The 15,698-nt window shown below is 48.9% G+C and overlaps 1 protein-coding gene across 4 annotated transcripts in view; it reads left to right on the forward strand.

Annotated features, from left to right (window-relative positions):
• Positions 1-15,698, forward strand: part of CYFIP1 (cytoplasmic FMR1 interacting protein 1) — a 107,567-nt gene that overhangs the window by 19,379 nt on the left and 72,490 nt on the right. For 3 of the 4 annotated variants that reach the window (XM_057743774.1, XM_057743776.1, XM_057743777.1), the window contains exons 2-6: positions 11,892-12,014; positions 12,089-12,178; positions 14,071-14,148; positions 14,461-14,562; positions 15,397-15,578. In XM_057743774.1, the coding sequence (XP_057599757.1) occupies positions 11,898-12,014; positions 12,089-12,178; positions 14,071-14,148; positions 14,461-14,562; positions 15,397-15,578 (569 nt within the window). In that variant the 5' untranslated portion in view covers positions 11,892-11,897. The remainder of the gene's footprint in view (positions 1-11,891; positions 12,015-12,088; positions 12,179-14,070; positions 14,149-14,460; positions 14,563-15,396; positions 15,579-15,698) is intronic. The other variant, XM_057743775.1, reaches the window with a different exon arrangement.

Raw genomic sequence — 15,698 nt, forward strand, 5'->3', positions numbered from 1 at the left:
GCTGAGCCCACATGCCACAGCTACTGAACCCCAAGTGCCTAGAGCCTGTGCTCTGCAACAAGAGAAGCCGCTGCAGTGAGAAGCCTGCAGACCACAACGAAGAGCAGCCCACGCTCTCCACAACTAGAGAAAGCCCGTGCACAGCAACGAAGACCCAACACAGCCAATAAATAAATAAATAAATTTATTAAAAAAATAAAATAAAATGCAGGAGAGAAAGGCACAGTCGAATAAAGTATGCTTCTCTTCCTCAGATGATTTATTTTATATGTGAACAGACTGCACAAAAAATTGGATGTTTGTACTTTTCTGGGGAGTACCGTTATTTGCATACAGAAGAGAAAGAAAATCAATGTCTGTCTTGCTTACATTAGCAGGAGCGGTTCGTAGTTTGTTGTGGTTTGATTATGCTGTGGAGTTTGACAAGTGAAGTACTGTCAAGTAAAAAAATTACAAGTTTGGAGATGCTGAGGAGACCCTCTTCCCAGCAAAACTACCCTCGTGGCTGAGGTCACGTGGGTTTGGAGGGTGGCGTTGACACACAGGCAGGACGTCTGGACGGGCATCTGAACCATCAGTTCTGCATTTTCCCTCCTGTGGTTTCACCATGTTTTGCAACCGTGGTGTCGAGCTGCCTTAGCAGTTCTATTTTAAAGCTTAGCGGGCCTGTGCTGCTGGCTCTGGGCCGGGATGCACCCTCAGTTATTAGCTTTGTGTCTGACCCCGGGCCCCCTCTGTGTTTGATGCCATCCCTACCTATGGGTGGCGCTGACGCAGCCTCCTGCCGGCTCTGCCCTGTGTGTCTGGGCCAGCACGACCCCCCCCCACACCCCATCTCCAGCTCCTGGCCCTAGGTTGGCATCTCTGCCCCCTCAGCCCTTTCTCAGGGCCTCCAGTTGCCAGCTTCTGCTGCCTGACCCTCCAGGGCCTCAGGGTCAATTTTTAGTCCCATTTATGAGCTGGCTCCCACCTCACATCCCACCCCCACCCCCAGTCTGACGCACACCTCATATAACAGTTTTAACTTTGACCTTGACTTGACAGAGTCACAGATTCTCTGAAACTGTGTGCGGGGTTCTTTTATGGGTGTGTAAGACTAATTGGATTTATTTATTATTTTTTATTTTTTGAAGACCAATTCGATTTAAATGTTTGATTTGGGGAGGAGTTAAATTTAGCTGCTTTTGGAAAGAGGAGTAACCAGAAACAGAGTTTGCTTGCTTAACTGTGTATGTTTTGAGCTGTTTCTCTTAGTGTTTTCTTAGTGTTTTTAACCCACCCGTCTAAACGGTCGCCTCCTCGAGCTGATGTCCCTTCACCTTTATTGCTATTTACTTATTCTTGCTCTTCATTTTCACCTGTTCCACTGCTCGATGAATGTTCTCTTCCAGATACATGCAGATTATTCAGCCAGAAAGTGTTTTAGCTGTTTTTTGTTTCCACAGCGGTACTAGGGGGATAGATGGTCATAGAAAATATATACATCTCTATGGTGATAGAAGTTTATCCTCTAATCTGGTAAAACACAAGGCCCCTCCCTCTGTGGCCCATGTCCTGCATCAGGCCAGCCCCCACAGGCAGTGCACAGTGAGGTTGCCTGGACCTGGAGGAGGCCTTGTGTGTGGGTGGCAGCTCTGTGATCCTGCAGTCACCTGAGGGGCATCAAAGGTCTAAACCAGGCCTGGACCCTTCAGGAGTGGATGCCTCCCAACGCCATGCTCTCCGGGGGCCTTCACAGGCATCTGGAGCATGGACCCCCCCCGGGGTGCGCCTCCTCACTACCCCCCCACCATCTGTCTTGCATCTCACCTTCGATGTCCATCTCCTAAGGCACCTGTCTCATCTTGTTCCTTTGTTTCATCTTGTCTCTGCAGCTAGTGTTCTGATGGGGAGCCTGTGTCCTCCCAGGGTTACTGGCTTATTGAGAAACACACACACACACATTTTTTTTCTCTTTTCCTCTTAATCTCTTGGTACCACCCATACTATCAGGTTGAACATTAATCTCTCTTTGATTTTTATTAATTCTTTGCAGCCTAGCCTAAGTGTTCTTTTCTTCTTTTTCAAAATTGTTGAATTATGTAAGGACTCATTGTCTATTATTACCTTTTAACTGAAGTGCCAGCAAACAGAGGAGGCTTCCCTTTCTTCCTCCCCACCTACCCTCATGCCCAGAAACAGGGAAAACTTTCAAATCGTACTTATTAAACAACAGAAGTTCTGTTACCCACTGTTCTTGCTTTTCGAGTGTGTGATGACTGCTGTGATTTGCAGAAATCATCTCACCTTCTCCCTGGGCTGTTCACTGCAGCGCAGTCCCCGTCCCCGGTGCTGTTGCCTCAACCCCAGCAGCTGGTCTGGGGTTCGGGCTCTTGCTGCCCTCTCCTCCCCTTCAGGCCTGGTTGGCAGCTGTACTGCTGGCATCATCCTTGTGAAAATCAGGGTGTTGACCTCTGTCTGCCCATGTCCTCGGCCCCAGTGTGCACAGCACCTGGTGCTCGGTCACGTTGGCTCTCTGCCTGCTCTGTGGCTGTGCGGCTGTGTGCATCTGTCAGAGTGTGAGGATGCTGTGTTGGGAAGATGTAGGATGATTTAGGCTGAGGGGTAGACTGTACCATGTGGGGGAGGAAGGGGGTCAGCAACTGTGGGGTCTCTGGCCTGGCACTGGGAACCTTGACCTCCTGCCCACCTGAGGTTGCTTGACCCCCACCTATGGTCCCCTGATCCCACTTGGGGTCCTCTGATGCCTACCTGTGGTGGCCACCTGAGGTTGCAAGGGTGCCTTCTTGGGTCCTAGTTCTGGTCATGCATGGGCTCCAAGTCCAGACGAGGGGTGAGAGGAAGGGGTGCCCCAGCTCACTCTGCTGGGTAGCTGCCAGAAGCGTTGTCCAGGTGCTGGTCCTGGGTGGGGTGGGGCTCGTGCAGCTCCAGGCTGCAGTCCATGTCATGGCAGGAGAGGGGAGGTCCCCTTACGGAGGCAGGATTTCAAAGACCCTGCCGTGCACAGAGCTGAGCCTGAGTTTTGGGTGCAAGATGGTGTGTCTGCTGAGTCAGAAGAGGTCCCTGGGCCCTGGGAGCCCCCCACCAAGGGGCAGGGGGCGGAAGCATAGGAGGAGGAGGAGGAGGAAGCCACTGGGCCCGGGGTTGCACTGGCTGCGAGTGTTGCTGTGTGTCCCCACCCAGCGTCCCTGCGTCACTCTCCTCTCCAGCTCACAGGCATGGGCACACCTGTGTCCGAGTGCCAGGGCCCTGCTGTGGAGGCTCAGGACACTGCCACGGTGGGGGGTGGTGCTCAGTGTGAGTGAAGTGCTACCAGCTCAGAGCTCTGGCTCTGTGCTCTCCCACCCTGCCCACGGGGAGGATGCTGAGGGGCTGTCCAGAGCACGCGTGTCCTCTGAACCCAAGGCATCCCTGAGTCAGGGACACTCCAGCAGCAGCAAAGTGAGATCAGTATGTCTTTTTCTTTTTCTCGTCTTTGGCCGCACCACGCAGCATGTGGGATCTTAGTTCCCCACCAGGGATCGAACCTGTGCCCCCTGCAGGGGAAGCGTGGAGTCTTAACCCACTGGACCGCCAGGGAAGTCCTAGTATGTCCTTTTTTGAAATCTTTATTATAAAAACTCTTAAACTTACAAAATAAATTAGTTGATAGCTTGTTAAAAGGCAGTTCCCCTGACGTACTTAAATTCATTTTTATACCTTGACAAGCTGTAGGGATCAGAAACAGGGTTAGGAACTGCTGCTGAAAGAAATCAATTGAGGAAGCAGAAGCCTGGCTTTTGCGTTGTTGGCTGACATGAACGAGGGACGACATCTGTTTGCAGCTGCTTTACCCCCATGGGGAGGAAGAGTGGGGGGCAGGTCGCAGACCTGAAGTGCTGGCGCTGGCACCTTCAGACCAGGGCTCTAGTGGGGCAGCTGGTTTTTGCTCCCAGCACTCTGCTTTTTCTTCATCGAGCTTGTAGTGTTTTATGATCAGAAAAACACCAGCATGGGGGTGGTTTTAGCAGCCGGTCAGCCACAGGGTGCAGGGACCCCGTCTGGGAGATTCTGCTGCGGTCCATCTCCCTGTGCTAGCCTGCTCAGGCTGCTGGAGCACATACCACAGCCCGGGCAGCCTAAGCAACAGGAGTGTTCTCTCTCAGTCTGGGGGCTGCAAATCTCAGATCAAGGTGTCAGCAGGGCTGGTTCCCAAGGCGCCTCTCCTTGGTGTGCAGACAGCCACCTTGGCTGCCACGTGGCCTTCCCTCTGTGCCTGTGGTCGCAGGCCACCCTGCTGCACCCAGGCCCCCAGCTGTGGAGCCGCAGGAGCTCATTTGAGCCAAACCAGCGGAGACAGAAATGGAATCGAGTTGTTAGGCTGTAAACTGCCAGGTGGGGCTGGTTTGAGTGCATTCCAAACGTGTTATTTTAGTTACGCTCTTGGACTGTGGCACCAGTGGAAGCCCACTGCAGAGGCGCGGCGGTCCTTCAGGCGTAGTGGAGGCTGTGTCCCAGGGCCGTGCACTGACCAGGTACACGAGGCCTCTGTGCTGTGCTGGGAGGAAACCCCCGTGGCCCGAGCAGGTGAGGCTGGGAGGGGCTGCCGTGATTCTGGGTCTGGGGTGGCTAGAGCAGGCACGGGGAGCGTGGGCCACCTCTGACAAGGGGGCAGCCATTACAGGTGGAGGAAAGCACGTGGATTTAAAGGAAATTTTGAGGTGAAATTGTGAGGTGTCAAAGAAGAAGGCGAGACGGAGTCTGGGGACTTGGACTCAGAACAGACAGTTGCAGGTTTCCTGAAGAGGTGAGGCAGAGGCCACGCAGACAGGCATCTGTGGAAGATGCACAGGTTGGAGAGTCATGGAGGCACCTGTGGCCCTGGAACTGGGTATTTGTAGGGGGGTCTTATGACCAAAAAACATGGAGAGGAAAATGCAGCAAATAAGAAAGAGCCTCCATGAGTGACAACAGGGCCTTGAGCGGTAGTCCGCATGAGTGGGCGTCTGTAATGGAGATAAACGGTGTGCCACTTTACAATTCTGAGCAAGAAGTGGAAGGACCAGCATTACGCAGGTTTTAAATTGCTCTAGGAGGATTCATGAACAAGCTGAGATGCAGGCGGGAAGGCTTTCCAGGAGGCCAGTCAAGTCCTGGCCAAAAGAATGAGTAGAAGGAAACAGATAAAAGATTTCACAGTCCTGGTGAAAATACACTGCTTATCCAACAAGAAGATATTCATCTGACAAGTATGAAAGTACTTATGGGGATATCAGGACAGCATATTTGGAAGTATACCTGCCCCCAAATCACCCAGATTCAGGACATTCTTCTGTGGGTTTCTGAAGGATGAAAAGTCAGTGCTAAACAACTTCTCAAACAGAACTTTGAGAAGTTCTGTCCAACGTAACCAGTGTCCTAAACATGTGGGACATGGAAGAGAGAAGAATAAAAATTTGCCCCGAAGTGTTACATGACAGTGAAGAAAATTGGGAAAGGCTGAAAGGTTAATGGGGACAAAATGGGGAACTTTTCTGTTTCATTAGGTTTGGGGAGTCTGCATGTAATTCCGCAGTGAGCTGCCCCAAGGAGGCTAGCAGGCACCGGTAGGCGTGCAGGGAGGCGTGCAGTTAAGAATTAGAAAATAAAATCATAATGGTTATAATAATAATAATACCCCCATTACTATTCTATGGCTCTCAATTTTTGAGCAATATTATGTTACAGGTGAAGTGCTATGTTAATGCCTTATCTAGTGACATCTTCCCAGTGATACTAGAAGGTTTATTTTACTACCTACACTTTTTTTTTTCTTTTAAAAAGAGTTATTGAGATATAATTGATATACAATAAACTGCATATATTTAAAGTGTTAAAAAAAGATACTGTGAAAGAATGTTCAACAACTTCAGGGTTTTTGTGGAAGTTGGAAGGGAAAAGCAGTTTATGAAACAGCTTATATCATCTTGTTTCTGTGAGGGGTCAGGGGATTATGGATAATTTCTTTTACGTTTTCTGTATTTTCTGGTTTATCTGCAATAAATATTGCTAATTTTTTGCTCCTGATTTTTTCATTGTAGTAAGATATGCATAACATAAAATTTACCATTGTAAACATTCACATTGCTATGCAACCATCACCACCATCCACCTCCAGAACTTATCTCATCTTCCCAAACTGGGACTCTGTGCCCGTGAGGCAATAACTCCCCAGTCCCCTCCTCCAGCGCCTAGGTAACCACCATTTTACTTCTCTCTGTGAACTTGACTCCTCGCATGTGAGTGGGATCATGCGGTATTTGTCCCTTTGTGCCTGGCTTATTTCCCTTAGTATGTCTTCAGGGCTCATTCATGTGTCAGAATTTCCTGCCTTACAAAGACCAAATCATATTCCATTGTATATATAAACCATATAAAATGTCCTTAAACACTGATTTGAAATACGTTGAACATTTGACATTTTTCCTAGGATGTGACCTGTGTCTGTCACAGAGGCTTTCTGCAACCTTCCTGCACCCCCTCTTCCGCAACTGGGTGGTCCTGTCCTGTCCTGGGCAGAGGTGGGGGAGGAAGGGGGTCCCGTGCGCACTGGGCAGGAAGCCAGGGCAGCTGGTCACGCGGGCTGTGTGGCCGTGTGTCTGACTGTTTTCCTCCATGGGAGTGGGAGGCACAGAGGTGAGAGCAGGCAGCCTGGCCCCTTGGAGGCTGTCGGCTTTGCGGTGCCCTGTGTGGACACCACCGGGGCCCTGCACTGGCTTTGCAGGGCAGTGACCAGGATGAGGACGTGGCTCTGTGCACCCTCTGTCCTAGGCGTATCCTTTCTTGAGTGTGTGGAATAGGAAGTTGTGATGATAGAAGGAAGTTGATATTGGAAGGAAAAAGTTTTCATTGTTTTGAAAAAAAAAATCTGCTACGTTTAAAATTTATAGTTAGAACCATGCAGACTAGATCTTTCACTTCTGTCAGGAGGGGTGTTCTGTGAAACGCTGTCAGGCCCTGCGTCTCCCTTGGTGTCTGTCCTGTGTGTCCTGCAGATCTGTTGCCAGCTGTGAGTGGCTGCCGTCTCCAGGGTAGAGTCACTTCTCCTTTCGGTGCTGTCAGTGTTTGCCTGATTGGATGCTCTCTTGCCACACTGAGCGTGGTCCTGTCTTCTTGCTGAATGACCTTCTATCCTCATGCAGCCCCACTCTTTATCCCTGGTAATTTCCAGCTCTGAAGTTGGCTTTGTCTGACACTCAAGTAGTCCAGCTTCCTTTTGACTAGTCTTACACGGTGTCTCTTTTCCCCTTTTACTGTCAGCCTACTTATGTCATTACGTTTGAAGTGAGTTTCTTATAGCTGGCATATGGTTGGGTCAGGAGTTTTTAAATCCATTCTAACAATCTGTGTCTTTCCTGAAATAATTAATTAATTGGCTACATTGGGTCTTCATTGCTGTGCACGGGCTTTTCTCTAGTTGTGGAGAGCAGGGGCTACTCTTCGTTGTGATGGGCAGGCTTCTCATTGCAGTGGCTTCTCTTGTTGCTGAGCATGGGCTCTAGGCACGTGGGCTTTAGTAGTTGTGGCTCATGGGCTCTAGAGTACAGGCTCAGTAGTTGTGGTGCATGGGCTTAATTACTTTGAGGCATGTGGGATATTCCTGGACCAGGGATTGAACCCATGTCCCCCTGCATTGGCAGGCAGATTCTTAACCACTGCACCACCAGGCAAGTCCCAACAATCTGTGTCTTTTAATTGGTGTGTTTCAACTTATTTGTGATAAATTTAATTATTGACATGTTTGTGTTTGGGTCTACCATTTTATTATTTGATTCCTGTTAGATCCCTCCCTCTCTCTCTCTCTTTTTTTTTTTTGGCTTATAAAAAAATAGAAGTTTATTTCTCACCATTCTGGAGGCTAGAGGTCTGATATTAGGGTGTCAGGGGGCCAGCATGGTCAGGTTCTGGTAAGAGCCTGTGATATTGTGATTTATAATAAGACCAAATAATATTTGGTCTTTGTTTCTGCCACAGTGCTCCTAAATCCAGGGAATTTCCTAAGTGTTGAGAGTGATAAAGGTATCTTGGTATTCACAGCCAACTCCTTTCAACCACACCAGAGTTTGTTAATGCAGAGACTTTTGGAAGGCACCTAAAGGTGAGAGCTGGCTGCCAGGGGAACCAACTAGGAATAGAGAGTTGGAACTTGCAGTCCCATTCACTGACTGCTGTCACTAGTGGCCAATGATTTAATCAATGATGTCGGTGTAATGAAGCCTCCATAAAACCCCAGAAGGATAGGAGTTCAGACAGCCTCCAGGTTGGTGAACGTGTGGAGGTTCAGGGAGAGTGGAGCGTCTGCAGAGGGCATGGAAGCTCCTGCCCCTCCTCGCACACCTTGCCCCGTGCGTCTCTTCCCGCTGGCTGTTCCTGTGTTGTATCCTTTATAATAAACCAGTGATCTAGTGAGTAGAATGTTTCTCTGAGTTCTGTGAGCTGCTCTAGCAAATTAATGGAACCCAAGGCAGGGGTGATTGGGACCTCCATATACAGCTGGTTGGTCAGAAGCACAGGTGGTAACCCGGCATGGCGGGGAGTGGCCGTCTTGTGGGACTGAACTCTTAGCCTGCAGGTGGGTAACGTCAGAACTGAGTTGAGTTGTAGGATGTGGGGAAGCCACACCTTGGCACTGGTTACAGAATCAGAGGGCCCTTTTCTGGGTTGCAGACACCAGCTGCGCAAAGAAGATCACAGCTCTTAGGTTACTTAAATATTTTTTAGTATTCCATTTAAATTTATTCTAAACAATCTCTTTATGAGTTACCTATATTGCTTTGTATAGTTTTTTTGGTGGTTGCTTTAGGAATTACAAATACTTGCTAACTTTTCAGTCTAGTTGGAATCCATACTGCACCACTTCAAGTGAAATGCAAACATCTTACACCATGTAGGTCCTTTTGCCTTCCCCCTTTATGTTATACTTCTCTTATAGGTTACATTTCTATACCCTGAAAACCCCTTCAGACAATATTTTCATTTCTGCTTTCAACCACCAAACATCTTTTAAAGAACTCTGTAGGAAGTAGTCTACTCTGTTTCCTCACTATTTACTCTTTCTCCTGCTTTTGCTTTTGTTTTTCATGTCCCAGGTCTCCTTCTGGTATCATTTCCCTTCTACTTGAAGGACTTATGTTAGCCTGCTGTCTACGAGTGCTTCTGGTTTTCCTTTATCTCAGCATGTCCTTATTTCATCCTCGTGACGCTTCTTTTCTTTTTTTTTTAATAGAATAAATTCTTTTTTTTTGACATGCAATAAACTGCATATATTCAAAGTGTACAATTTGATATTTTTTCTTATTGGTAATATATGTATGGCAATCTCAATCTCGCAATTCATTCCCCCCCAGCCCTTCCCCCCCTCCCCCACTTGGTGTCCGCATGTTTGTTCTCTACATCTGTTTCTCTATTTCTGCCTTGCAAACTAGAATAAATCCTTTTATTTTATTTTTTTATTTTTGGCTGTGTTGGGTCTTTGTTGCTGCGTGTGGGCTTTCTCTAGTTGTGACAAGTGAGGGCCGCTCTTCGTTGGGGTGTGCAGGCTTCTCGTTGCGGTGGCTTCTCTTGTTGTAGAGCACAGGCCTTAGAGTGTGCAGGCTTCAGTAATAGTGGCATGTGGGCTCAGTAGTTGTGGCAATCGGGCTCAGTAGTTGTGGCTCATGGGCTGTAGAGCGCAGGCTCAGTAGTTGTGGTGCATGGGCTTAGTTGCTCCGTGGTATGTGGGATCTTCCTGGACCAGGGCTCAAATCCGCGTCCCCTGAATTGGCAGGCGGATTCTTAGCCACTGCACCACCTGGGAAGTCCTGACACTTCTTTTCTTCTACTTCCTTAGGTCCCCCTGGTTTCCGGGGATAAGTCCACATTCAGATTGAGAATGTGGTCTCTAAGTCATGAGCCACTTTTGTTGGGCTCTTTTTAAGATATTTTCTCATTGTCTGTATTTTTCAGCGGTGTGACTGTGATGTGTCTGGGTAGGGATTTCTTTAGGTTTATCTTGTTTGGGGTCCGTTGAGCTTCTTGAATCTGCAGACCAAAGAGCAGCCACCTTTGCAAAGTTTTCAGTCATGTTTGCTTGCAGCTGTCTTTCCAGCCATGCCCACTTTGCTCCCCTTTGCACTCTGATGAGAGTGTTAGACTTTTTCTCTTGCCCCAAAGGTCCTCAGGGCTCTTCATTTTTTTCAGTCTCTTTTCTCTCTGTCATTCAGCTTGGATCATTTCTATTGCTCTGTCTGCAAGTTCACTGAATCTTTGCTCTGCTTTTAAGCTCATGTGGGGAGTTTTTAAAATTTCAGTATGGTAATTTTTAGTTCTAAATTTCCATTTGGTTCTTTATATCTTTATTTGCTGACTTTCAGGTTTTTTTGTTCAGTTCAGGAGTGCTGTGTTTGTTCAGAGCATTTTTATAGTAGGTGCTTTAAGTCTGGTAGATAATTGTAGCATCTCTGTTATTTTGGCACTGGTATCTGTCACTCATCTTTTCCCATAGGAGTTAAGACACTTACTGGTTCTTTGCTGAGTAGTTTGGATTTCTGCCGGACATTTTGGATATTATAGTATGCGACTCTGGGTCTTGTTTAAATCCTAGGAAAATGTTGATGTTTTTATTTTAGCAGGCAAACAACCTGGTTTGATTGAGACTGCAGTTTGGACCTGCTCTCTCCGGGTTATGATTCCGTGTCAGTTCTGTCTTCAGAGCCTCCGCAGTGCGGTTGGATCTGTCCTGTGTGTGTCTCCTGTGTCTGTCTGGGACCTGGCTGTGGTCTCAGGGCTTGGGGTGTGAGGATCAGATCCACGCATGTGCGGCTTGGGGGTGGGCCTGACGTTCATGAGCAACTTTGTGGGCTTGCTCTTCTGAGCTTCTTCCTTTCCACACTGCGCCTGGGCTTTCCAGGGCCCTAGGGTTCCTTTTTCAACCTCTAACTGGTATGCCGGGGCTTTGGGAACCTGCCTTGCCACACATTTCCATACCTATGCCTTGTCTGGGGCCGAGGGCTAGGTGCTTCTCCTATTCACTGTTCTTGTCCAGCCCGCCTGCTGCTCTTTCCATCCCAGAATGAACGTAGCTTCCCATGTAGCTGCGCCATGCATCCTGTCTCAGCTCAGAGCTACCCCAGTATCCTGCCAGGATCAGAGCTGCTTGGCGTGTCCGTCTGGGGTTAGAGCTACTCCCTGAGTCCTGTCCAGGATCACAGCAGCATTCAGCAGGCAGCAGGCTGACGTGTGCTGACTCCTCTCTGCTGGAGCTGGTGTAGATGCAGCAGATGAGGTCTGTCTCTAGTTCTGTGTTTCTGTACGGGCAGCTGCAGAGTTCCTGCTCTCAGCCCTCTGCCAGCGGCCCCCTCCCTCTTCCCTTCCCTTGGCCACCCGCCCTGCTTCGTGGGCCCTGCAGGCTGACCTGTGTTTCTGGAGACAGGTGTCTGGCGTTGTCCATCTCTGTCCCTAGTGTGTGGCCTTGCTGGGAGGATGTGCCTAGGAAACATCATTGGCAAGGAAGCACTATTGACCCTGGGAGGCTGTGTCGGCCTCCTGTGGGCAGACCTGGTATTGGAGGGGATGTTCCTGCCTCCAGCTCTGTGAAGGAGTTGTCAGACCCTCACAGAGAGCCCTCCAGGATGGTGGCCCTGAGGTGGCAAGGCGGCAGGAAGTGATGGCATGTGTATCGGCCCATCTGTCCTAAATACCTCGACCAGCAGAGGCTGTGTTGTAACTTCCCTGCTGGTGAGCCTGGAGAGAGATGCCAGACCCCAGGGATGGGCCGAGACTCCTCCACCATCCCCAGCTCCCTGAGGAGAGGGCCCTAAGTACCCCACCCTGGAAGGACTGTCAGTGTGCCCTGCCCTTCCTCACGGCACGGGGGGCTTTGTGTTTTGCCCTAGGGCAGGATGGCAGCCCAGGTGACACTGGAGGATGCACTGTCCAACGTGGACCTCTTGGAAGAGCTGCCCCTGCCCGACCAGCAGCCCTGCATCGAGCCCCCTCCATCCTCACTGCTCTACCAGGTGGGTGCTGGGCAGCCTTGGGACGCTGGCCTGCGGTGCTGACCTTCGTGTGATGGTCTTCTTCTTCCTTTCAGCCAAATTTCAACACGAATTTTGAAGACCGAAATGCATTCGTCACTGGCATTGCAAGATACATTGAACAAGCGACCGTCCACTCTAGCATGGTAACTCTGCCTGCGCGGTTTCCTCGCGGGAGGCGGTGCTGGGAAGGGGGGGCGGGGGGCGGCATATCTGAATGGCAACTGTTGCTTTTTTTGTATTATCCTGATAGGATAGACAGTAAGGAAGAAGAGAAGAAAGTGAATGTAGGGCTTTATGTTTAAAAAAAAAAAATTTTTTTTTAAATTATAAGAACAATACATGCTCTCTGAAAATCTGACTTCTGTGGCCCAGAGAATAGCTTTTTTTTTTTTCCTTTCGGTCTTTATTGGAGTATAATAGCTTTACACTGTTGTCCCAGTTTCTGCTGTACAACAAAGTGAATCAGCTATATGTACACATATATCCCCATATCCCCTCCCTCCCTCGACTCCCTCCCATCCTCCCTATCCCACCCCTCTAGGTCATCACCCATCATCGAGTTGATCTCCCTGTGTTATGCAGCAGCTTCCCACTAGCCATGTTTTACATTTGCTCGTGTGTATATGTCAATGCTACTCTCTCACTTCGTCCCAGCTCAGAGAATACCTCTGCAGCGTTGTGAGGGAGCCCCATTCTCCCTCTTTCAACTTGTACTCAAGCATACCAGGTACACACCCATATGGGGTTTAGACTGCATCAGTGAATTGCATTGTTATTATAATTATGTATTTTAATGATTTCATGAACATTTTAACATGTCATTAAAATACGCAAGATGAAGTAATTTTTAATGGCTGTCTAGTCCATTTTGTAAATGTTCAAAATTTAACTCTTTTTGCATGTTTACTTAGTTTGCTTTGATTTCTTCTAGTAAAAAATGCTAGACGAACATCTTTGTAAATACATCATTATTCTGACTGGCTAGATTTGTAGAAGTGAAGTTACTAGGTCAAAGGTTGTGAGCATTGTAAAGCATCTTAAAAACATTATCAAACTGTAGTCAACATTTTCAAGGAACATCTATGCAAGTTTTGCCAGTTTAACAAAGGAAATAATGTGAAAGAAGGAGCAGACACTAAAAAGGAATGAAATTGGGACATTTGTAGAGACATGGATGGACCTAGAGACTGTCATACAGAGTTAAGTGAGTCAGAAAGAGAAAAACAAATATCATATATTAACACATATATGCGGAATATAGAAAAATGGTACAAATCAACCAGTTTGCAAGGCAGAAACAGACACAGATGTAGAGAACAAACGTATGGCCACCAAGTGGGGAAAGCTGGGAGGGTTGGAGGGGAATGAATTGGGAGTTTGGGATTGCCATATATACATTACTAATAAAAAAAACACCAAATTGTACACTCTAAATATATGCAGTTTATTGCCTGTTAACTGTATCTCAATAAAAGTTCTTAAAAAAAAAAAGTAGACACTAAAGCAGTGTCTACTTTGAAATGATGGCAGTCCCCTTCCCATGGATACTCTTCCTGGATTTTAAGTGCTTTTCCTCCCCGCCCTGAGGACAGCAGTGCGTCAGTCCCCCTGGTGGAGAGGCTGTGAATACCCCGTGTACATTTGACGGCACTGCACGCCCCTTGTGTCCCCAGCTTCAGGTCTGCACTGCTAACAGGTGGTTCAGGGCTGAGTGGAACTGAGGTGTGGCGGCTGTGGCAGGTGCCCTGGGCTGTGCTGGCCCCTGGGCAGAGGTACCTGCATGTCGCTGACACCCTTCTTCAGCCTGCAGAAGCCATGGAGGTGTTTGGAGTGGTCATGTGGCCACACCTCTGTTCTGCAGTGTCACCAGACATCTTAGCAGCTGTCTCTTAGCAGACAGGTCCTGGTGCTTTTCTGTCCCTCAAAGGGAGGGTCCTCCTGATCTTTCCACCATGACTCTAGATGTTGGCAATTTGGCATCTCCTTTTTTATGATTGTTCTATTTGCCTTTGATTTGCCCTGTGTACTCTTACAGAATGAGATGCTGGAGGAAGGCCAGGAGTATGCTGTCATGCTGTACACCTGGAGGAGCTGCTCTCGGGCCATCCCGCAGGTGCCCCATCCCAGCCAGACCCCACCCCATCTCCACTGGCCACGCCCCACCCCAGACAGACCAGGCCCTCATCCTTCCAGCTGTCCTCACCCAGTCAGACCATGCCCCACCCCAGACAGACCAGGCCCTCATCCTTCCAGCTGTGCTCACCCAGTCAGACCATGCCCCACCCCAGACAGACCAGGCCCTCATCCTTCCAGCTGTGCTCACCCAGTCAGACCATGCCCCACCTCCTGGCCTGCTCCACCCTAGCACACCCCCTACATTCCCCCTGGGTTGAAGCCTCTCTCTGTCATGCTTGTTTACTCCCAGGTGAAATGTAATGAACAGCCTAACAGAGTGGAAATTTATGAGAAAACCGTGGAGGTCCTTGAGCCTGAGGTCACAAAACTGATGAATTTTATGTACTTCCAGGTAAAACAGTGCAATAATCGTAGCGGTTTAGAAAGAGGAGTGAGATGCTGGCACCATCTACTAATTAAAAGTGCGTGTAGATTCAAGCGATCACAGCCGCCCTGAGACCACAGGGAACTAAGCCTTCATAGTCTAAAGCTTTCCTGGCCCTTTCAGAGTAAATGGTGCCTCTGTGTTTCACTTCCTTCTCCCCTTGAGAGTGAATTTCTGTTTTCTGCACGAGGACTGCTTTCTGTCAGTGCACTTTTACTTTGGATTCATCTGGTTTTCAGGTGTTTTCCCCCCACTGTCCACTCCGGTGGGCTTCTTTCTGGCCTTGGCTCCTTCTGTCCCTTGAGTTAAGCAGAGTGGCCACAGGGAGGGGACATGCTGGCATTTTAAAGACATACTTTAGAAATGTGGCAAGTTTTTATTATAGATTCCTTTAGCAAGGGGAGGAGACAGAACTTCTCAGGTGATGAATTATTGTTTTATCTTAAAAGTTGTCGAGCAGAAATCCCCCCCGCCCCCTTTTTCAGCTCTGAAGGCTAGAACAGTCTGCTTTATAGACATTCTGTTGGAGCATTCTGCTCAGGAACTTTGCTGGAATAATCAACAAAATTCTTTTACTTTGGGGATGTAGTTGGTAAAGCGCAAAATTGATGATAACTGTTACAGAGCAAAGGCAGGTGGAAATTGCTTTCTAGAAACACGTGTTTTTTACCTGAGCTGTAAATATGCGCTTGTTTGTGGAGTGTTTCATCAGCGAAGAACGTGAGTTTGACCCTGTGCGTGGAGCCGGGCCTGGGGCTGCCTGTCCCTGACAGCGCGTTTCTGCCCCACTTCCTCGCGCAGAGGAACGCCATCGAGCGTTTTTGCGGGGAGGTGAGGCGCCTGTGCCATGCGGAGAGAAGGAAGGACTTCGTGTCCGAAGCCTACCTCATCACCCTGGGCAAGTTCATCAACATGTTTGCCGTGCTGGACGAGCTGAAGAACATGAAGTGCAGCGTCAAGAATGACCACTCAGCCTACAAGAGGTGAGGGCCTGGCCCGGTGCCGAGGGCGCAGCGCCCGCGTGCAGGGGTGCGGGGGCTGGGGGTGCGCCCAGGGCGGCGCCGAGCGCTGCGGGCCTTCCTGCGGGCGGGGTGCGGGGCGGG

Source organism: Hippopotamus amphibius, chromosome 8 (genome assembly GCF_030028045.1).
Source record: "Hippopotamus amphibius kiboko isolate mHipAmp2 chromosome 8, mHipAmp2.hap2, whole genome shotgun sequence".
Taxonomy (NCBI): domain Eukaryota; kingdom Metazoa; phylum Chordata; class Mammalia; order Artiodactyla; family Hippopotamidae; genus Hippopotamus; species Hippopotamus amphibius.